Source organism: Calidris pugnax, unplaced genomic scaffold (genome assembly GCF_001431845.1).
Source record: "Calidris pugnax isolate Ruff unplaced genomic scaffold, ASM143184v1 scaffold138, whole genome shotgun sequence".
Classification (NCBI taxonomy): domain Eukaryota; kingdom Metazoa; phylum Chordata; class Aves; order Charadriiformes; family Scolopacidae; genus Calidris; species Calidris pugnax.
The window spans coordinates 835,505-858,050 of record NW_015090858.1 but is presented as its reverse complement, the minus strand read 5'-3'; the positions used below and the strand labels follow the sequence as shown (position 1 = coordinate 858,050).

The 22,546-nt window shown below is 45.0% G+C and overlaps 1 protein-coding gene across 4 annotated transcripts in view; it reads right to left on the bottom strand.

Moving 5' to 3' along the window:
* ARVCF (armadillo repeat gene deleted in velocardiofacial syndrome) overlaps nt 1–22,546 on the bottom strand; it is a 249,277-nt gene that overhangs the window by 38,906 nt on the left and 187,825 nt on the right. For 3 of the 4 annotated variants that reach the window (XM_014943992.1, XM_014943993.1, XM_014943995.1), the window contains 4 exons: nt 14,672–14,789; nt 13,261–13,432; nt 11,072–11,089; nt 6,956–7,027 (listed from right to left, as the gene is read on the bottom strand). In XM_014943992.1, coding sequence (XP_014799478.1) covers nt 6,956–7,027; nt 11,072–11,089; nt 13,261–13,432; nt 14,672–14,789 — 380 coding nt within the window. The remainder of the gene's footprint in view (nt 1–6,955; nt 7,028–11,071; nt 11,090–13,260; nt 13,433–14,671; nt 14,790–22,546) is intronic. The other variant, XM_014943994.1, reaches the window with a different exon arrangement.

Sequence of the window (22,546 nt, the reverse complement as noted above, 5' to 3'; positions counted from 1 at the left end):
AGCTGAATTAAGTTTTCATATCACTACAATCGCTCCCCTCCCAGCAGTTGTCTCCCACTGCTCCTCAGCTTAAACTTCAAAGCTACACAACCTAAAATGGAGAAAGCCATTCTCACCCCGAGGTGTCTGTATTAGGAGTGGGGAGGCGTTAGTGCCATTGAACTGTCACAGTTGAACCTTCTTTTCCAGTTTACGTTGGTTATACATCCTCCATGTAGCAGAACTCTTCACGTTCCCAACTCAAATCTTCCTGACAGAGAAGGAAATCCCTCTTAACCGGGCACTTATGGGATGTTTGGTCACACAGGCGTTGTGCTTCCCCTCCCTACACCTCCAAGTGCCTCGCTGTCCCACAAACACTGTTTCACCTCTACCAGCAACCCGGCCCATCTCATCAGTACCTGCAGCTCTCCTGGGTGTCCCAGGGGAGGAAGCAGGGGCTGTGGAGCTGGGCTCAGCACTGCCGAGGCTCTCTCACATGCCAGAGCACAACGGCTTGACAAACACGGCAGCGATTACCAGAATGCAAAGCCAGAACTATTCTGCACATTCCCGAGCAGACAGATAACACCAGAGCAAGAGCCGGTCCCGTAACGGTCACACATTCCTCTCGCATGATTTGGTGGAACATCTAAACCCCCCAGGCTGCGTGAGTCCCAGCAGCACCACTGGGCACAGACACGGCGTAGGGGCTCAGTCCTATCGTTAGTGTTTCTCCCAGAGGAGTATTTGTTTCCTCCCCGTCTCCGAAGTAAGAATGTTGTAGGATGTAATTATATTAACAAGTGAAAAGAATTGGCAGCAGAACTACGAAAGGTCATACACACTTGAGAAAAGCAAGGCTGAACTGCGAATCCTTATCAATATTTGGATATTCCTGCAAAAATAACTGCCATGAATATACAATATTAAATGCCTACAAGAATGTAAATGATTCCACCCACCGACGATGCCAGTAAAACTGCAGGTAAGGCAGAGGTACCCCTTCCCCCTCAAGGCAATGCTGACCCTACGACAACGTGAGTGTACGGCTGTGGACAACAAACATACCCAGGGGCTGACAAACACTGCCAGACCTGGGAACTACTGACCTACAAACACCACTTAAGTCACCTGTACGTCAAGAGAGAGCTAAAAGGACATAGCATCTGGAGAAAACCATGTTTGGCCCACAAACGAGTAGTAACGTGACAAAACAAGCAGAGCATAAGGGAAACTTGGACAGTCAGTGCTGGTCAGTGACGTAACTTACCTCCCTCTGCAAAGGTTTGCTGACTCCTACACAACAGAGCACTTTGTCTTATTAAAATCCAGATTCTGGCAATATAATACAATACAACAGCACAACCGTGCCCTTTACACGTTTGCCAAGGCCCTGCTGCAGCAGCACCCCGGGACGGGCCCAGGAGAGTCTGTTTAGTTGCTGCTGTTAATGCATCGCGTGACATCCCTCGCACGGGGTACCAGGTAAAACATGCTTTCTGGGGAAAATCTGCTGCTTTTAATTGCTCCACTAATGCAACACCTGTTAAAACTAGGCAGGGGTTATTTTGTTTTAGATCTTATGCCACTGAGTTATGTAGAAAGAAACAGAGGTCATTCCATGGACGACACCCTTCAAAGGCCAAGCTGTTCAAGGCTCAGCACCTGCACAAAGGCAACAAGGAAGGAACAACCCCTACGAATTGTGCTAATGATTTGTTTTATACAACATCTGTGCAGCAGGTGAGCTCATCACAAGACAAGACTGTGAATGCCCAACTACTAGCACTGCTTTAGCACTGACACCCAGCAGCTCCAGATGGGTACAACACAAATCCACCACGAAGAACTGACTGACCCTGGCAAGAGGCAGCGAGAACCACCGAGAACCGCCACGGTGAGAACAAAGCAGTGTTTATTCAACAGGTTTCAAAGTCAGCTGTCCCTGAAAAGCAAGGCAGACCCTCCCACACATTCCTTCTCCTGCCTTGTTGGCCTACATAAAACTTCTCAAGCGAGAACTGGAGAACATTTCTAATCGGGTACAATCCTACAGCAAGTTTCCTTTCAGGTCCTCTGGAGTACGTGCTGGGACTAGGGCTGAGAAGTTAAAGAAAAACACCTTCTCTCCTCTGCAGATGAGTCACCACCACCCATCACTGCTCACCTCACCCAGAGTTTACAGCAAACTTGTGCTGTCTGTAAACGCCGTAAAAAAACTCTGTAAAAAGAACAACACTCCTACTGGAATGTTTTCTGTTTCCAGGAAGTTTTATCAAGTTAACTATTGGTGACAGAATTTTGCACTCCATTTAAAATGCATGCTAAATGAGTAGCCTCTCCATACCTGACTCATACAAGAAAGGAAAATTCCACAGGTGCTTGCTCTGGATTCCTCACAGATGTTGGGAAAAAGAATGCGAATTTAGAGGTATGGGCTAGAGAAACTTTGGCAAGAGCAGGCTCCACGTGGGAATTCTCCTATTCAAGGCAATACATTTTCTCTGACTCAAAGCACTGGAAGACAGATGAGAAACCTTTCACTGCTTTGTAAATTATGAAAAACATAAGGGACCAAAATGAACACTCTGCTTAGTAAAGCAACAGAAATAAGAGACACTTAATAATTCTGATAGGGATTCTCAACAACGTGAATGAAATACTTAAAAGATGTTAATACAAGAACACGTTACTTGCTCTCACAGTGGAGACCTTCCGAGTCCCTCAGTTTCCACCAACAGGCACAGGAGGGGTGGGGATGGAACCATTAATCAATCAGTTCTACGCATTTACTCACAATACGACAATCAAAATTAATGATTGAAGGGAGCTGGAAAGGGCAGGTGAGTGCTTGAGTCAACTTGTAAAGACTTAAAAAAGCAAATTAAAACAGCAGTGAAATGAGAACAGCAGCTAATCTTAATTACAAACCCAAAGTCAAAGTAAAGCTTCAGTGAAGTTTCTTTCTGCCTTCACTACATGTTGCCTTTAGCTGAAGACAAATTGCCAGCATTTCTGTAATCTACTGAGTTAAAGTCATTACTCTGACAGTGCCAGGAAGTCTAATTTCCTGGAGCAGTAACACAAAGATTTATAAGTGAATTTAAACACTCACCTTCTGGAATAGAAAAATCTATCATCAGCATCAGGCTACGTGGAAAGTGACTGAGGATTTCAGATAATGGAGAAAGAAATTCACCTGCTGACAAGTTCACCCAGAACCTCATTCCCTACACACCCAGGCTGCTGCCCAGGGAAAGTGTGTACACAGAGCTGAGCTTCCAAACAAATCCAGCTTTTCTGAGGTCCCTGCTGCAACAAAATAGACTTGTTTAACTACAGGCAGCTTTAGCAGCAGGTCAGTATTTCTGCTCTACTCTCTCTTAAACTTATGTTCCCATGAAAATGGAAACAAGCTTAAGTAATCAAAATGGAAAAGATAAATTAATAACCACATTAATAACTGATTTAAAGGAGGGGATGAGTTAGCTCATCCACCAGGCTGAATGTACCTGCACATTTCCTTATGGCTGAGAACTTTCAACTCCCTAATGGGAAACTGAAATCATACCTGCACTTCAACACCCAAAACACCTTAGAGCACCTACTTTTATGCCATGAGATGTATGTGCACAGAAACGAGAAACCATGAGATTTGCTTAGACCAAACAGCACAGAGGCCTGGATTTAATTAGGAATAATCTGCTGATTCCATGTTAGAAGCTGGTTTGCTCTTCTGGATTTTCTCCTCCCATGTTCCAGCACCACTGAACAGAGGCAGACAATCCAACACCTTCACATCAAGAGGATTAAATGTTGGAACCTTCAGAACATCTTCAGAGGGTTGACACATCTCAACGCCGATTCTTTTCAGAAAAACCTTATGGCCCGGTCTGCCATCCGAGAGGCTGCTTTCCCCCACACAGATGTGATTAATGCTCATCTTCCCCCCAGAGCCCGCTCCTGCTCAGAAACCAGCATTCGTAATTTCTTGTCGGTGCTGTCCCCTTCTCCTATGGCTCTATGCAACCTCTGATCACTGCCCCCAAAATTTATCCTCCCTGTCTTTGACTGTCAGAAAAAAAAATACGCTCCTTTCAACAAGGAAACAAGAAGCTTCTCTTCCAGCCTTTCCTCGTGAGGACAGCACTATTCTGGACACTGCCAGAGCATATATATTTATTTTTTAATATCGGATGAGACAGCTTCTGAGAGCACTGCAAGTTCTCCCGTCTGACATTATCCAGTTTACCACAGATAACAACCCTGAACTGGAAGCTCTCCCCTGCCAGAATGCCTAGCACACAGAATTATTAAAGGCTTAGAAATGGTTTCAGGGCTGCTCAAATGCTGTGCTGCAGCAAAATCTGATTTCCATTAAAAAACCCAGAGCAATCAGAAGAAAAGAAGACTCTAGTTCATCACTTTGAAATAAAGAATCGCCTGCACCCGTTCATTCCTCTGCAGAACAAACAAATTCCAGAAAAAAAACCCTAAACCTAGGATTTAAACTAGGTAATAACTCACAAGACCCTTGGGACTGTTCAGGATATGAATGTGTTCCTAAACTGTCTTGAACAAAGGCTGAGAAAACCACATATTTTAGTGGGAAATCATAATGTGAGGTCTTGAAACCTCACCTTTAGATCCACCAGAGAAGCGCCGTGGATGCCGACTATCGATTACAGGAACCTTGACCCCACCACATCCCAGGATTTGTTAACCACCACAAGCCCTAGTACTGCAGTTCCATTTGCCCACAAAGAATTCCAGCCGAAAACTCACTTTAATATGGTGTTAATAATACATGAAAAAGATTAATCTATAATTGTTGATTTTTGAAATAGTACTTCACTGTGTCACTCAAACTGAGTGCTTTTGATCATTAAAACTCGCATGATTTTTCAATCTTGGTAACGAGGTTCTGCTTCAGATGAGAGCTGATCTCATCAGAGCCAATTATACTCTACGGCATAGATCTGACCTGAGCTTTTAAGGTTTTTAAAACTGCAATTTTATTTTTCTTATCTTACTGAACAATTCAAAGTCCTAGAGAACTTGTTAGAACCTTTAATATCCAGGAACTCTCAGATAATCTAGATGCTTAGCAGGAAACTACTAGTAAAAAAGTGAGAAAAACGCATCACTGAATTTAGTACACTCTTAGCACACCAATGAATAGTTTCTCATGCCTTTTTCCATGTCAAAACGCTTCTTTCAAAATGCTGTGGGATTAATCTCCTGACCTAATCTAGGATGAAATATGTAGTCAGACTAGAATCTATTCTGCTTAGATTAAATGAAGGTATCTCAAAATTATCAAACAGAATCTCTTAGAAGAGTGTGTGATTTCTAGCATTTGAATAGGGTAACGAGCTGTCTCCCATCAGACATGCCACAACTCTTCTACCATTAACGCAGCCACAGGAAAGATTTTTACCTTATTTTAAAGGAAGTTAAGCAAGATCAATTTCTTTGCAGAAGTCCTGGATTTCCATCTTTTCCTTTTAGTGGCACCTACGTTCCAATCACATCTAGAGAGGAGTTAAAGTGCTGAAGCCCTCACTATATTTTGCATCCCTTTCTTTTTCTGCCTCCTGAAGACATCTCCTGGCTCTGCAACATAACCATGTCCAGCCCAGAAGCCGGGACACTGACGGGAGGGTTGGGGAGGAGCCATTCCCTGCAGCTCTCCGAACGGGATGGCATCGCACCTCCCAGGAGGTGCATCTCTGCCCTGTGCAATAACACACCCAGTGACATCACACTGACACAATAGCCCAGAAACCTTCCATTGTAACGGGTATCTGCAAATAGATTAGACCCATTTATTAGGATTAGTTTGCACATCATCAGTGAGAGCTTCACTGCCCATGATTTGCAGTGAGCGCAGCACCTCACCTGTACCACCACGACACCACAACTGCCCAGCAGGACATCTCCAAGGGTGTTGGGTACAGCTTCTGCTGCTGCCCGCAGTTAACACGGGGAAAGCACAGATCATTATTTGATCACGGTGACTAAAGGAGCCTAATTGAGGTATCCCCATCCCAGGACCTCTCCACTGAGCCTCGCTGTCTCTTTACACTCTCTGAAATGATACAAGTGCTGCACGAGAGTTTAACATGTCCCTTCTGAGGAATACTCAGGTGTTCTGGGTATTCACAGCTCATTAGGGTGCAGTGGGAGAGCCTTTCCTGCCGGGCTGATGGGGTGGCACCGCAGCAGTTGCCATGACAATGGCTGGATCTTTGCAGTGACATTGCACACACTTCAGATGAAAACCTGTGCAAGTCTCAAAACACCACCCAATGCTGTAAGAGGCCTGACGAGATCCCAAATCATCTCCCAATCTCCAATTAAAAAGAGTCCCACGCACGCAGGAGAAGAATGCAGATAGTTTGTGAAAGAGTTCACCTCTGCCACAGCTGATATCCAGAAGTGCAATGCAGAAAAATTTTCCTGTGAACCTCCCGATTTTGAAAACTACAAGTTCCACTCCTGACAGCCCAGGAGGATGCTGTACTCAGGAGAAGGCTGGATATCAGCAAAGACAGAAAAACGAACTCATTCCCTGCCGTCACTCCCCAACTTGTCGGAAAACTGAGGAGCTACAGAGATGCCAGGGAAGGGAGCAGCTCAGTGACAAATGCACTCACCGAATACATTTCCCAGCTCCTCACATTGGCCTCTCGTGTGGGAGATACACAAATGGAGTTGTAAAGGAAGAGATCATGTACTCGCCTCAGTCCCCTAATGCCAAAGCAGATGGGCTTCTGCAATTCAGCAGCTCTGTGTAAGAGCTGGTTATATCCAGTATTGAATACTAGACAACAACAAGCACTGACACATCTATTGTTTCAATTAACTGAAGACAACAGAGAGATCAGCCCGATGCGCTCATGTCTCCGGTCCTTTTCAGAGCCTCCACCTCCCAGGCCACTATTTCCAAAAGCACAGATATTAGCATTACCTTTTGCTGCTTCAGACCGCTTAGGCAAATCGAGTGTATCAAAATTCCTGTCCAAGTCTCCATTCTTCTTTCCTGTGCAAAAAAATAAGACAACAGATGGAAAAGGCTGTCAGCATACTGACAGGTGAGTTAGTGTCATGTGCATCTACAAGATGAGAGAAGAGACAGACTCAGAATATAAATGGCAGACCAGCACCCATGTTTGTACGTCTCTGACTCGCAATCCAGCAGCATCGCTGCGGGTTTAGCGCGAGCAACTCGGGGACACAAATCCCTGCTACTTTCAGGTTGATCCGTAAACATACTAAGTATTAGCATTTCAGTGGGTCTTAAGAGTGCTTAAAATCTTGGAAAATTGTGCCATTTCCCTTCTTGGCAAAGCTATGCCCCTCCCTCGAAGCCCAGTATTTACTTGTTATTTTCACAGAGGAATTTTGACCTGAAGCTTACACTGAAGCAGAAAGCGAGCAGCAGAGCAAAAACCAACATACCCTCCCTCGAAGCCCAGTATTTACTTGTTATTTTCACAGAGGAATTTTGACCTGAAGCTTACGCTGAAGCGGAAAGCGAGCAGCAGAGCAAAAACCAACGTTCTCATTGTGACTATCAGGCAGGAAGACCTAGATTTCATATATTGTACAGGCAGCAGCAAACAACTTCACCTTGAACTGCACTTCAATCAATAAAGTGCCATTTTGACTATTTATTAGAAACTAACGGAAATAATTCCATACTTTTGCTAAGAGACAGTTTCAAACCATTACCTCAGCTTTAAATTAATACAATCTTTCACAGAAAGCAGAACAAAACCTGGCCTTTAGTTTTAGGCAGGTTGGGAATTCCAGGTGATGTGAACAGCTGGGGAGGGAAGGGTTGATTTTCACCCCCTTGGCTCCCCCAGGGGATCAGCAAGCACCTCACCATCAGGGAGCACCGACAGCCCAGAGAGGGGTTGGGAAGGAAGCACAGGGATTTGCCTGGCTTCTGAGGACAGCAGGGTACAATTTAGCTTTCCCAAATTATTTTGAGAGGAGGAAATCAAGTTATTTAGTCCCTGTACCTCAATGGCAGGGGGGCAGGTGCGGTGGGATGAGTTCAGAACCCCACAACTGGAGCTGCTGGAGGTGGCTTCTGAGCAGGGGCTGCTGAGGGGGCTTTACAGAAGGGCTCTATCGGTCCTGATGCTTAAAAGCAAACAGGAAAATGGTCCTTGGAAATGTAAATGTGCAAATTAGTCTGAGTCTTGAGTGGGAATAGGTCACACAATGGGAAAGGCCGAGCCCTGCCCGGGTCCAGCAGGGAGCTGTACAGGGTCTGCACAGCACAGTCAGAGGCCATTCTACCTCCCTCTTGACAAACGTGCATATGCAGTACTACATGGAGAAGAAACAGAGCTTTTAAATACCAATATGAATATTTGGAAAAAAAAAAAAACCCTCATAATAGCATTCTGTCCCCTCCCTTTCTTTGGAACTATCACACGCTTTTGTTTGGAAATGCCAACACCGAACACCAGCCAACTTTCAGCACTGCACAAAGCACAACATGCACCTAAAAGTTCTGTTCATCTGAAGTAATTTGCTTCATTATGCGGAGCAGGAAAAAGCCCATCCAAGCTGCCAAAAGGCCATGCAGCCGGGTACCACGCCGGTCCTTTGAAAGGTATCATTCCCAAAGGACGGGACAGGAATTAGCTGCCCTTTGCCACCCTCCATCAAGTTTTCACTCCATGAAAGCACCAGGAACCCGTTGCTTGGGGAACCAAACACCAGGAAGGAAAAATGCTGTGTGTCACCAAAGGACACTGCGTCTCATAATGGCAGCTGAACCCAGTTACTGGCTGCAAACCCTTGTTGATCCTTAGAGCACTGACAGGAAAAAGCAGGGCAGGGGGAGGTAAAAAAAGCATTGAAGGAAGTCAGTGTTTAGGCAAGATTACAGACTTAAGGCAGAGCAGTAAATGTGACTCCCTCTTATCTACAAGTAGGACAAACTGTTTTTCCACATGACCCCAAATTTCATGTCTCTGGCATTAGCTAGTTTAAACCTCAGAACATTTCCTTGGAGAGCCAGACCTTATTCACCACAACTACTCATTTCAGATGTCCTCTCTGTAATTTAAAAGTTGGGGTTTGGTATTTCTATCAGCCCTGCAGATGGCACAGGAAGAGTTCTTGTCTTTTAGTGCGCTCTCTGGCAAGCCGTACGCAGTACGTGTCTGTGCACAACGTTTTCAGGAGGAGGTTGTCCAGGAGAGCAGTGTTGGCTGCTGCATCTTTCAAGCTGGCAATGCCAAAGCTGGTGCCTGTTTCCTACCCCATCTTTCATTGAGACAGCACACTCCACCCGTGCTCTCTGCTCTCCGGTTCCTCTCTCCTAATTTCTGGGCCAGAACACAAATACTGTCCATCTTCTCTGAAGCCTTTGCTAGTTTGTCTCTCAGCCCTCCGAGAACTTGCAGCAAACCCCTGGTGGCCCAGAGCAGGAGCTGCCAGCTGTTTATGAAAGGAAGCAATTCAGAACACGGAGATCTGGCCAAGGGGATTTCAACTCCACAAATTACTTGCTTAATCAAATTGAGCAAGGGCCAGGTTCAGAAATACCTGAAGCACCTACATTTCCCAGGGCTTTGCTCCAGAGAGAAGGTGACCACGCTGTAAGAAAACTCCAGAAGAAATCCATCTAGAAGGCAAAGGATTCAATCTGTGGCCCAGCTGGCATTTTTCCCATTTGATTTTCACAGGACCCAGAAGTATTGTTTTGGTATTGGTTTGGATTTTCTAAAAAGGTGACCAAACTCACAGGACCCAGAAGTATTGTTTTGGTATTTTGGTATTGGTTTGGATTTTCTGAAAAGGTGACCAAATTTAGCAAGTTCAAGAGACTTCCAGCTACAAATCTCAGCCATCCCCTGGCCTGACTGGTGTTGTGAGAAACCTGCTTCACTCTGTGGTTCTGTCACCCTGAGCACCCTCTGGCACTCGAGCTGCCAGCGCTGGGGCAGAGGATGCTGAAATGCCCACACCAATGGCAGAAAACAAGTTTCAGACTCTGGTTTTGTACATCTCAATTTCTGCCCTTCCACGCATCTCCCTGCCTTGCTCTCCAGGTTTTCCAGCCCGAGGGGTGCCAGGGCAGAGCCGATGCTGTTGGATCAGGAGCACGGCTCCCAGCTTTGGGGAGAGGAGCCAGCCCCGCGCACGCCTCTGGCAGGTCTGGCTGTGGGACCTGGCACAGCACCCTGGTTTGGGAAAACAGCCCGACACCACACTCACTGCTGCAAGAAGCAGTTTACAGTCTCTGAAACAGTGGGATTAACATTCTTTCCCTCTTCCACTGAATTAATTTTCCTTATGTAAGAAACAACCAAAACATGACCTTTGGCATTTTCACTCTGTCAGACTCCCAGTGGGGACTCTGAGGTGCAACCCAGCATTATTAACCACTAATGTTGCTGCTGATCTTCTGCAAATGTCTTTTTGCTTTGCTGGATAATCAAAACAGCTATTCAGTTGGAGCATTTTTGCTGAAGGATTAATTCCCAAACGCCTTCCTTCTGGTTAAAAACAAAAAAAGTTGAAGGGAAAGAGATGTTCATAACAGCCCCTTGGCCTCAGCCCGGTGTGTTCCAATTGCAATGTCACTTACTGGGTTGGGGTGAGAACTTTGGGGTGCACCCCCCGAGGTATTTACTTGGGGAAGCTTTGCCCAGCAAGTCCAGGTGCCAGCGATACAGATGCAGCAGCCCAGGGACCCCTGCCCTGACCAGCCAGCAAAGCCCCACTCTGACACCACAGGGCTGGGGAGGCCACTTGTCCTTGGGTGTTCCCTCTCTCATGGAGCTATCAAGCCAGCTGCAAATCAATTCTCATACTGCATTCACACCAGCAATTAATAAAACCTTGTCTTTTCTGTTCCCAGGGTGGGAAGACCAAACCAAAAGCGCTCACTCAACTCCAGGGTTTCCGTGCGGCTGCCACGAAGGGGAGGATGCACTGGGGGAGCAGAGGGGAAGGTGAAGGAACAAGACCTTGATCTCAGCTCTCAGCCTGGCATGGAAAAGCTGAACAAAGCATATTATGGCGATGATGAAAAGAAAGTATTGCAGAGACTCACCTTGATTGAACCACTCCTCTAATTACCAGAAAAGCAGCAAAAGAAAAACAAAAATTTACAGGAAGGAAGAAAATACAAAAGGAACAGTCACAAAGAGGCAGAATTTCACAGAATAGGTTCAAAATCTGAGTACTAAAAGAATACTACAGAAATGTAATCAATTTAAAAAAACAAACCAAAACAAGGTATTCCACTTTCTCCCTTTTGTTCCTGCTGAAAGAAACAATCTTTCTCTGTTTTCTTCCTTTTTTCATCAAATGAAAAGGTGCTTACAGCATTGAGAGGACAGAAGGATGACTATCCCCTTTCCGAGGTGTTTGAAATGCTATGATCAATGACCATGAAATAAAACAAAATAAACATGGAAACACTGCAAGAGCAAGTGAACAAGAGGGGAGAGAATTGATCTATTTTGTAAGTCCTAGACAGAGAAAATTAAGGCAGGTTTAGAACAGGTATTCACATAAATTTAATAGTGAGAAAAGGAAGCTTCTCTTTACAATTTTAAAAGCACATTTTTAATGGGTTTTGATTTTTATCTTTTAAACACAACAGTTGCCTGTCCTCCTCTATCCTTCTGATCTACACACTACAGCTGCCAGCCCAGCGTTAGTACCAGTTGACTTCCCTCTAGAGAACAGCACACTGCAAAAAGGGCACTGCAAAAAGGGGGCAAAAATATGTTAGAATGTATTTTGGAAATTGTCATTTCCTACTGAAGACACAGAGCCAAACCCAAGCTGTTGCTGGGTGCCTGCACTGACGCTGAAATCCACAGGTTCATCCTCGGTGTCAGATGATTTTTGAGACCAATTTGTTCAAAAAGGGGTGATCAGAGGCTCTGGCTGATGAACAGACCCTCTCGGGGCGGACAGACACAGAAGGGACAGATTGGTTGGCCCCAGGGGACACGGGCACAGGCTTGACAAAGGACAGCCACCGCCTGGGAGGGCTCTCAGAGGACGGTGACAGCTCTCCATCAGCCTGCTCCCCTCCTCCCACAACACACACTCATCATTTCTGTGTCTGAAAGGGTTTCCACTGACTGGGCTGCTCTCAAGCTTGTGCCCAGGGCTCCCAAAGGCTGCCACACACCAGTTTGAGTCACTCACTGGGAGAGCAGGCTGGCCAGGCAGGTAAAAGTCTTTCTGCCATCTTCCCCCAGTAATTAAGAGAGTCCCGATTTTCATTTTTTTTTTTTAAATACAGATTCAATCCAGTTGATGACAGACTAGTCTGCAACAGCAAGTTCACACTGTGGTGACCTCCCTAACACACATGGAAACACACAACATTTAAATAACACGTACAGGTCAGAGCAAAGGAAGAGCACTGTGCAGGACCCAGGCTGTCAAGTTCAAACAATTCTGTATCAGCTCTTTGGGACCAAAGTCTTCCTTGGAGCCAGCTATAAATAGTCAGCCAGGATGTGAGTACACATGAATGAGGAGAATGGAGCCCAGAGAGAAAGCAGAGTTAATTATCTCTGAATTCAGTCTAGAATAGTCATTTCTCTAAACCAACAAAGAAAACAGATATAATTTGAGTGTCTCTTTCTAAAGGAAAGATAGAAGGGGGGTTACTGAGACTATTAATCCTCTCTTGTAATGAAACTCATTTGCAACACTTGTGCCCCAGAGGAGAGAACAGGTCTAAAAGTGACTGACAATTAAAAACTACAAAATCATGTTTGCAATTTAAATTACTGAAAGAGTGACAGAACTGGGAGGTTGTACGCTTTGGTTGTGAGTGAGAGAGTGGGCTTTTAGTTTGTTTCCAAATGTGAGAGCCCGGAGGCGTGGAAGGCCGTGCAGGGGGATGGAGCCATGCTGGGCCCCACACATGCTGGGGGGCCGAGCCCGGGGACTGAGCCCAGAGCTGGCAGGGGCAGGAAGGCAGCAGCACAGAGGAGAGAGCACATCCACCCGTGTCCAGCAGCGGGGTGTCACCTGGCAGCATGCACCACTCCTGCTCCAAGCCAAAGCTACAGCAATCGTGGGAGAAATTCCCAAATGTCTGTTAGTAACGCGACGAGGGAGACGAGCACATGCCACGACAGCACCAGCACGTACCTCCACAAAGAGCATCGCTCTAAACCGGCCTGATGAACACGCTTGCAAGAGCAGGCCTACACAGCAAAAATCTACCCCCACATCCACTTCCAGGTCTGAGCTCTCGGCAACACATACCTTTAGCTTTTTTTCCACCAAAACAACCAGCATCATCCTTCTTCTTCTTCTGAGAGCCTCCCGTGCCCGTGGTCTGACTGGCATCTTGCTCTTGGTACTTATCCGCCCCAGGGACCTCTTTGTGGACATGGTAGGAAAGGTTCCGCATGATGCACACACAGTTCTCCACAGACTGTTACAGAGAAATACATGTTATTGTAAGTATTGCACCCTCTTATTTGCAAATCATTATATTATACTGTGAGGAGTTTGGGGAAATTGAGAAAAAGCCCACCCGCCCTGGGAAAAGAATGTCACTTTCAACAAAGATTTAGTCAAGACCCCTTAAAATTAAGATTCGTTCTTGTTATAAAACCAATTTTATTCTCCTAAAAGTGAAGCGCTTCACAAATAGTACCCATTCAAAATGAAAATTCTCTAATCAAAAATACCACCTGATCTTACATAAGGAATACAATTCACCAGAAGATCAAACACACAGCAGAGAACGATCGTATAAGGATCTTATTTTAATACAAGCCTCTTTCTCATTCTTCTAACCTTTACAACCCCCAAGAGGCCCATTTTATTAAATTTTCACTGGGTCAAACCCTAGGCCTTCTGAGGATTTCAATGAGAACACACGTTGTCCTGCAGTAATAGCTAATCCATAGCACGTCAGGTCTGACAGCAGCAATGCCCTGTAGGTTGCAATGGAAACCACCAGGTGGTTACAAAATCCACTTTCAAAATTATCTGATTAAGTGACAAGGCTTTATAATTCCCTTCTGCAGTCCATCACACGGTGGGACTCCAATAAAACAACAATAGTTTACAAGCCATATTTATTTTATAAAGGAATAGTATACTCTTTCTTTTTTTAAACAGGTTAAACTTACAATATACATATAAATACGTTTTTCAGTGCTACAGGATGAGATGATGATAAAAAATAGATAAATCAAAATCCACACCTTAAAAAAAAAGCCACAATAAAAGTGCTGCAGGACTGAAGGCCTATCTTAATGTCTAAGCACTACAGTCTTCGGAGCTAGTGCTGAATAAAGGCTTTAGAATGGGAACTGACACCTTTGCTGGTATAATGCAAAGCACAGTACAACGGGACTCCATTCTGATTTGCAGACTGCACTTATAAACGTCAATTAAGTAATGGTGAACAGCAGCAATAACGTCACTGACAACACTAAGGGGCTACTCTCCCCACCCATCACAACCACCTGCCTCTGCTCCCCTCGCCAGCCACCCGAGGGAACAGGGCAGCATCGTGCTGACACCCCACCAGCAGTACCATGAATATTGTGACAGCAAGAGAGGACGATGATTACTGTATTTTCTGAGGCAAGAATAATCCCCCCTTCTGATACCAGCAAAGGGAGGTCAGATCCCAGTGCAACACCGCAGCCCACAGCACCTTATTGTCTGTGTCCTTCTTGCCAACAGCAGACTGCAGGGCGTGCAGGAGGGCATCCACCAGCCCATCGCACTCTCGGAGTCTTCTCCGCGCTTCCGCGCCATCCGAGCTCACGTTCCTAACAGGAGAGATTGAAAAGAACATTTAGCCCTCTGACCTGCACCATAAAGTTGAAGGTGCGCCCGTTTATTCAACAATTATTGAGAACTCATTACCTTGGGATGAACAATTTGGAGGCAAAGTAGCCTGACAAACCTATTAAATCTCAGTAAAATATGGGCAATGCCCATCTGCAGCTCCCTGAGTCTGAAGGAGAAGGGGAACAGTCAGAGGTGCCTACAAACACACTTTCCAGTCCAGTGATCTACCTTAGACTGGACTGGAGTTTTCAGAGCAAACAATACGCAAACCAGAAATTTAATTTCAAAGCCAGAACTTTTAATCTGAAAAATACTTTCACCACCTTCAGGAAAACATGTAAAATCACAAGCCTGCTCAGCAGTATTCATGGTCACAAAAATTGAAAAATGAGAAAGATTAAAAGCAAGCGTACAATAAGCTATAGTTTATTTAATCAACCTGTATACGAAACTGTTCTTCACTGTCTTTAGCCCCCGTCTCCTCCAAAGTCAGCAGTTGTACATGGTGACTCCAATCTGTCTCCTTGACTGCTCTTTTTTTTTTTTTTTTTTTTTTTTTAATGTTGTGGGGGTGAATGAAGTGACAAAATGATTCTTAATAGTGCTCGCTGGCAGAACCTCTAAGGAAAGTTTTCTCAAAGCTGACGTTTCTTTTTTTTTTTTTTTTTTTTGTTTCTTTTAATGTTGTGGGGGTGAATGAAGTGACAAAATGATTCTTAATAGTGCTCGCTGGCAGAACCTCTAAGGAAAGTTTTCTCAAAGCTGAAATGCACTAATTTTGACAACACCACAGCCAACCTTTCAGCTTTCAGGGTGTTTGAATCCCATAAAGCTGTATAAGGGAAGCTCTCAAAAGCTCAGGACACAATCATTACCTTCTGCTATCAAGGCCCTGCAGCCCGTGTTTCTTTTTAACTAAGGAGAGGGACTTCTCATTTCCCAGTAATTAACAAATCAATCATGGTCCCCTCCCATGTCCCTCCACCATCCAGGCAGGCAGGGGTGTTAATTGGATGATGAGGAAAAACCCCACAATTTCTCAGAGACCTCTCAAAATCTGAAGACACTTAATTGTGAGCCGGTTGCTGTAACAGCACATTAAATTTCAATTAAGAACATAAATGAAATGCACTGATAAATGAATCCTTCCCCCAATTCCTAACACACAGCCTCACCTCTGGCAGTGGCTGGTACAAGGCAGGTAAAGTGGATATTAAAATATGGTTCCAGAGGATATATGGAGGAGAAAATTCTACACGCTGTTTTTCCATCTCCAGTTGTATTAATCCTCTCGTACCAAAAGCCCAAACGTGAATTTTAATGTAAAGTCTTTATGAAACTGAAATTAAAATTCCAATTCTCTGTGATACCTTTCAGGAGTTATAACAATAAACGACAGCAGCTCCACCTCCAAGCACATCTAGTAAAGTGGAACGGTACTTGTTAAGCTTGAGGGTGACAGAAATGCACTAAAAATGGGTCTTATCTGGAGCTGTGGATCACATTACTTATTCCCTCATTAAGTCTTAGAAAGAGAGAGCTGAAATACATAAGGAACACTTGCAGACTTCAAAAAAATAAATCAATTTTTGCCAAAACCAATCCTTCACATCTTTCTTGCCCCATGGTCCATTCATAAGAGATTTTTCTGTTGTCCACTTGTGCTACCACACCCGTAGCACTTTTGTTTTACTCCTTTGGTTATCAACAGCATCACAGTATTTTGTACCCTGCTTTCTTATTTCTTGATCTGTATTAGGATTAATATTAAGGTAGACATTTATAAGGTTATAATTGAAAAAGATACTACAAAAGTGCGTCAGTGAGGCCGTGGCTCGCTGATATAACTTGCTATATCTTCAGCTATAGAAAAATTTACTGAAAATTAATGCCTCAAGAAAAAATTCCCACTTATATCACGCATAAATAAGCATGAAAACTCCGCAGAATCAAATTAATAGCTAATTAATGCTATGAATAAGTTATCCAGACATCAAACTTTGCAGTTTTAATGTTGTAACTAACACATCAGAAAAATGTATCCTTATGAGCATCTCATGCAGAAACATCTGCTCTATAAATACCCAGCACCCTTGGGATTCTGCGAGTCCTCCCTCCCCGGGTAATGACATTCCTGCAGCCCATGGGATTTAGTGAACAAGAAAACCCCTTTTCTTTGTCTGTAGCTGTAACCCAGACCTACTGGAGAGCTCAGCCCCCCTCCTTCTCCACAGAAGCCTGGGCAACACAGACCTTGGAAAGGTCCTCCCTTGCTCTGTTACGGAGGAACTGGGCTGCCACACAACTGCAATGGCCCAAAGACTTGAGAATTAAACACTTTATCTCAGGGACTCGTTTGCTGGGGCAGTTTAATATCGAGAACCTCTACAGATGAAGTCAAAGACAGTCGACAGTCAAAGTTTGAACAACTTGAGACAGGAACTCTGCAGGGCTTTTGACAAGCTGATTATGGGCAAAATCCTGTTATAAATTAAAATAAAGCTGACTGCCTGTCCGAATGGGTGGGAATGGGGAGGAGGAACTACCTGAATTACCTTCACAGGAGACAGTGACAAATGACAGCTGCCACTTGTCTCTGCTGTTCTGCACGCTCTGCTTCCCCTGCCTTGTCTCTTCACCCCACAGAAGCCTCTGCTGCTTTCCCTGTCTTCCCCTCCTTTCAATACTTTTCCAGAGGTCCATTTACATTAAAAATGTATTTTAAAAACAAAAGTATCTTTCTCCCATCACACACCAAAGGACAATAGAAAGCAAGGCATGGAATTACTGTCCACTCTACATCCTGTACGTAGGAAGGAACCAACTGTATGAGTGATTCTGTGTAAAACAGTAAAGCACAAATCTCAATCCAGAGATCTTAAATCCCCAGCCTTTAGCTGGAAAAAGCGGCCTGGGTGCTTCCTCAAATTCTTGGAGTCCAGACTGCAGCCAGGACTAGCAAGAGAGGGTTTGTTAGGATGTTCAAATATATGCTTTCCCTGGGAAAACAAAACAGAGCAGCACTAAGTAAATGTTAAATAAAAGTAAATACCTACCAGCATAGAAACACATCAGGGTGGGAATCCAGCCTGTTGATATTAAAGACTTCAGAAAATGGCAGGGAACACGTTGAGAAATATGTTCATGTTTTAGATAACCTTATCATTATCACCAAATAGTCGTCTTAATGATATGCAAGTCTGAACGTAATATTTGCATCTGCAGAACAGAGTTGGTATTCATCACCACTAAGATAGGTGAGCTGTTACCACTATCTGTGCCACACCAAAATTATCCTCAAGAGAAAAGATTTTAAAGTAATTAAATGCATGGCATTTATTTCAATGCAAATCACATAGCAATGCTCCCCCTCTGCTCTCCCTAACAACCTGAGAGCGAGCGGAGATGTGGAGAGCTTTTGGTTGGGTTGGTTTTTTTTAATGATAAAGAGAAACTTGAAAATCCAAGCAGAGAGACACATTTTTTCTCTGAACACTAAATCTAGTATTTCCAAGGCTATTGCTGTGTCTGCCACCCAGCTGGGAAGGGCCATTGGCTGTGACCCCCCAGCGCTGCGGAGGAAGCTGAAAGCCAGGGCTGAGTATTACTGAACACTTACCAGCCCGTTCTGTTCAGCGGGTGTAAAAACCACTTTGCTTAGAGACCCAGCTGGGGATGAAGACAACAGGTTGGGGACTTTGGTTTCTATATAAATAGAAAGCCAAACTGGAAATTTTTAAAGATATCTCTGGCGGAAACGTGATGAGAGCTGAGAGTGCGACGAGCCCTTTCCAGCAGCCTCCCGGTGCAACGCCGCGGGGGCTCGGATTGCCCAAACCAATCCTGCTTTTTGCTACAGCAAACAGCCTTCCAGCAGCTATCTCTGTCAGTAGAAAGTGACACCGGCTCCTACATAGTCTGTCCTGGCACTGTTGAGGAAGATGAGGATACCTGACCCCAACGGCTGGGGTTCCCTGGGGGGCTGAGCTGTGGGGAGCTGCCAGGCAGTACCTGCACCTCGTTAGACCTCAGCTGGCATCATCACCCAGCCTCCCCTCTCCAGTTTTCCATACATTGGCTGATAGAAAACAACAAGATTCTTGCAAGTATAATTTGAATTATGTTAGTTGTTCTATCCACCTCCTCTGACAGAACCCTTGCTATAAAGCCACCTTTCCACACCCACACTTGGCTTCATTATTAAGAAATTTTTATTTGGATGTCAGCCAAAGGAGATTGATAAATAACAGTTGCAGTAAATGTATTTTATTTCCAAGTGTATTTCTAGGTACTGAATGTCCCAAAGGAGGAATAGACAGCATTTTAAAATGATTCCATCATTTCATGCAGAAATAGAATGAATTCCATACTTCAGTTCACATGAAATACCAGAAAGTTTAATTGGTATTAAGTTCATTGTTCTGAAAATAAAGAGAGAAAAAGAAAGAAGCTGCCTGTGACACAAAGATAGCCTGATCCAGGCCGCACCGCTCCGAGAGCCCTGTGCCACACAATGGAGTTTGGCAGCAGCCAGCCCGGTCACAAATCAAGCGGAGAATAGGGTAAAGAAGATGAAAAGAAGTCAAAGTCCAAATGAAACGAAGAGAAAGACAGGGGAGCTCTGCTGAGGGCCATGTTGTGTAGGGAGCAACTAGGGAAAGGTGTTTTGGATCTGGGCAGGAGATCCCACCGGAGATTTCTGCTCCACCAGCACCCATCAGCAGCTGGAGCAGCAGAGGAGCACACGGCTGCCCGGCACCTAAACCCCTCCAGCTACCTGAGCTCAGGGAGTGGTTCTGGTTAGCTGGTCAGACGCTCAGAAGAGGACATTCCAAAAGCCACCCCTGAAGAAAGACTTTGCCAGCTTAGTCTGTGCTCCAGCAACAGTGGCAGAGAGCAAGAGACCCACCACACACTGTCACGTCCCTCATGTTCACATCAGCACGGTCTACAAGAGCTCCCTGCAACAAGCAGGGGCTCAGCAGCCAGCAGAACAGCTTAACAAGGTACAGATGTCAAGTCTGCCCTTTGCTATTTGTCTTTCTATATCCAAAACATCATGTAATGCCTTTTTAGTAAAATGCTGACTGGTTACCTCCCGCGTGACCTACTTGGAGAACCTCAGCTTGCTCCCCTGTAAGGCAAAGCCACACAAACACACTACACAAGAATTCCACGGTGCCCAGCAGCAACTTCGCTTCCAAATTATTCCGGTCTCTGCTTGGAGGAAAGGTGAAGGGGCTCTGCTTGCTGTATCACTCACGCTTGCTGCAATGTGAAAAGAATCTCTCAAATACAGAAACGAGGTGGTATTTATCTAACAGAGGATCCTGGCTCATGCTTCCACAGCAAACTCTGTCCATTCCAGCGACCACAGGGAGCTTTGTGTCCATCTCGCTCCTCATCCCACCCCACGACAGACATTTCCATAGACTCCCTTCACTGACAGCCAAGGGAGAAGGGACCTAGATTCATTCCCAAGTAATGACAGAAGGCAATAAGCAAGCCCACAACTTTAAATTTATACTTCAGATTTGATTGTAAAGCATTAAGGTTGCATGTAACTAGGTTATGTCTCTGCTGCTAAAACCTATGCATAATTTATTTATATTACAAGCTAAACATCAGGAACTGTCAGGAGGAACCCTAACAGCTCCTTACTAGCACGAATTAAACGCTCTGCTCATCATATAAGCCCCAGGACAGCCATATGCTGTGATCCTGCACAGTATCAGTAAGCTAATTAAGAAACTGCCTTCGCTCACTCCTCTCTATTGTGTGGATTTTTAATTTGAGTTGGTTTTTTTCCAGTCTGGGTTGGGCAGATAAGCTTCTCCCTTTTCCATGCTGCTTGTTGCCTCTGAAGTGAAGATTCACAGGCAAATTTCTCCACTGTTTTTATCTCTTTCTAAAACTGTTCCTTTGCTGGAAGTCCTGTTCCAAAGTCCTGTTGCACAGCAAAGCACTGACAGTATCGTGAGCTCCAGCTCCTGGAGCAGCAGCCCCCAAAGGCTGTGTCCCAGCCTCCAGCACAATGGGAACGTGGACAGAGGTGGCAGCATCTGCCCTTGTCTCCTTCGGATGGGACCACAAGGTGCTCAGCTTCATAACACATCCTGTCTGGGCATCTTTGGTTAAACAACTGCCCTGCAAGAACGTACAAAAGGACTCCTTGAACCATGATAGGGGAGAGCATACCAATTAAGAGGAAAAGTCAACCAAATGACTGTGTCAGAATCCTTTCTGGAGTGTGGGAGAAATGGAGCTGCCACAAGGAGGGCTCTGCACTAAGGCAAGACTTGTGAAGTTCAGTTACTAACTTGCTGCTGATAAAAAAGAGAAAATAAAACCCAGCACCTGAAAACTCACATTTACATATCTCCTCTGTCCTGCCACGCTCCAGTAAGCGAAGGTCCCCTGACACCCAGGGCAGCTCGGCAGCAGCATCACCTGAGCTTCACCTCCTGTGCCCTGCTCCTCACTCCACGGCACTTCCAGGGCAAAGATCTGCACAAAGCACCTTCTCTCTGCAGCAGCTGGAGGTGGAGGCTGCCTCGAGTACCAGAGAGTGAAGGCAGGACAAATACTATGTGACTGTCACCACACACTATTATCAGTGCCTGCAGGATTTAAAGATGGATAGAGCTTGAAGGTAATTCACTTCGAAAGCTCTAACTCCCATGCACTTTTCTTCAGAGAAAAGCCATACGTTAATCATTAATAAGAAAGGAGGGTGTAAGCACCTGGCTCTGACAGCCGTTCCTTGAACTCAGCATGCAGAGATGGGAAGAAAAAATGGACACACCAGTATCACTGAGACACTCACACAGTCATTTCCACGTGCAGAGAGAACTCTTCTGCCAAAACGAGACCACAGACTGTTTGACAAACCATCTCTACCCCCGTGTGCCTCTCAGACACACACGCTCCTGCTCCAAACAGCGTGTGCTGTAGGTGTTTGCATCACACACACAGTCACCAGGATATACAGAGTGGGACTCGAGGAACGAGTTCATTACCCTGTACGACTGAAGCACCTTATCTCACACCTACCGTAACTCTTGGGTTTTGATTCCATGGGATGGGACTCTTAATTTATACCTACAGGATTCCCAGTTGTCTCTAGGACCAACCACTTCAAAATCCTTGAGCTACTGGCATTTACCAACTCCAGGGGAGGGTAAGGACAGAGGTGCCAATTCCACGTTAAAGACAGGAAAGTCAAAATTGGTGAGTGAAGTCCGGAGCCACTCGGGCACTAAGGAGCCTAAATCTCCCCAAAACCAGAAAGAGATAGGGCTATTAAAAATTAGACCACAAAAAAGTTTATACCATTAATCTTGCCTGTAATTATGGCAGAACAGCAATTAAATCCATACTTCCCAAGTCTCCCGTCACAGCTCTAGCCACCAGGTCGTCCCTTCTCTTCTCAGGAGCTGATGTTGCACAAGCTGTTCTGAGCAATTTCCCGCTGAAGAATGTATGGTTTTAGTGGAAGTCAAACGGGCCCAGTTTGTTTGTGTTCCTACACCCACGGCCAGGTCTCTGAACCCTGAGGCTATTTGTGAATGCGAATTCCTGGGTACTTGGAGAATTGACAAGAAATGCCGCAACTACAGATGGTACCCTGGAAAAAGGAGCACTTTGCATCTGTTTGCTATGCAAATTAATTCATTTAACATTTGTTGACAGCAGGTCAGTTTAGCACAGGAATCAGGATAGAAAGTTAGCAATT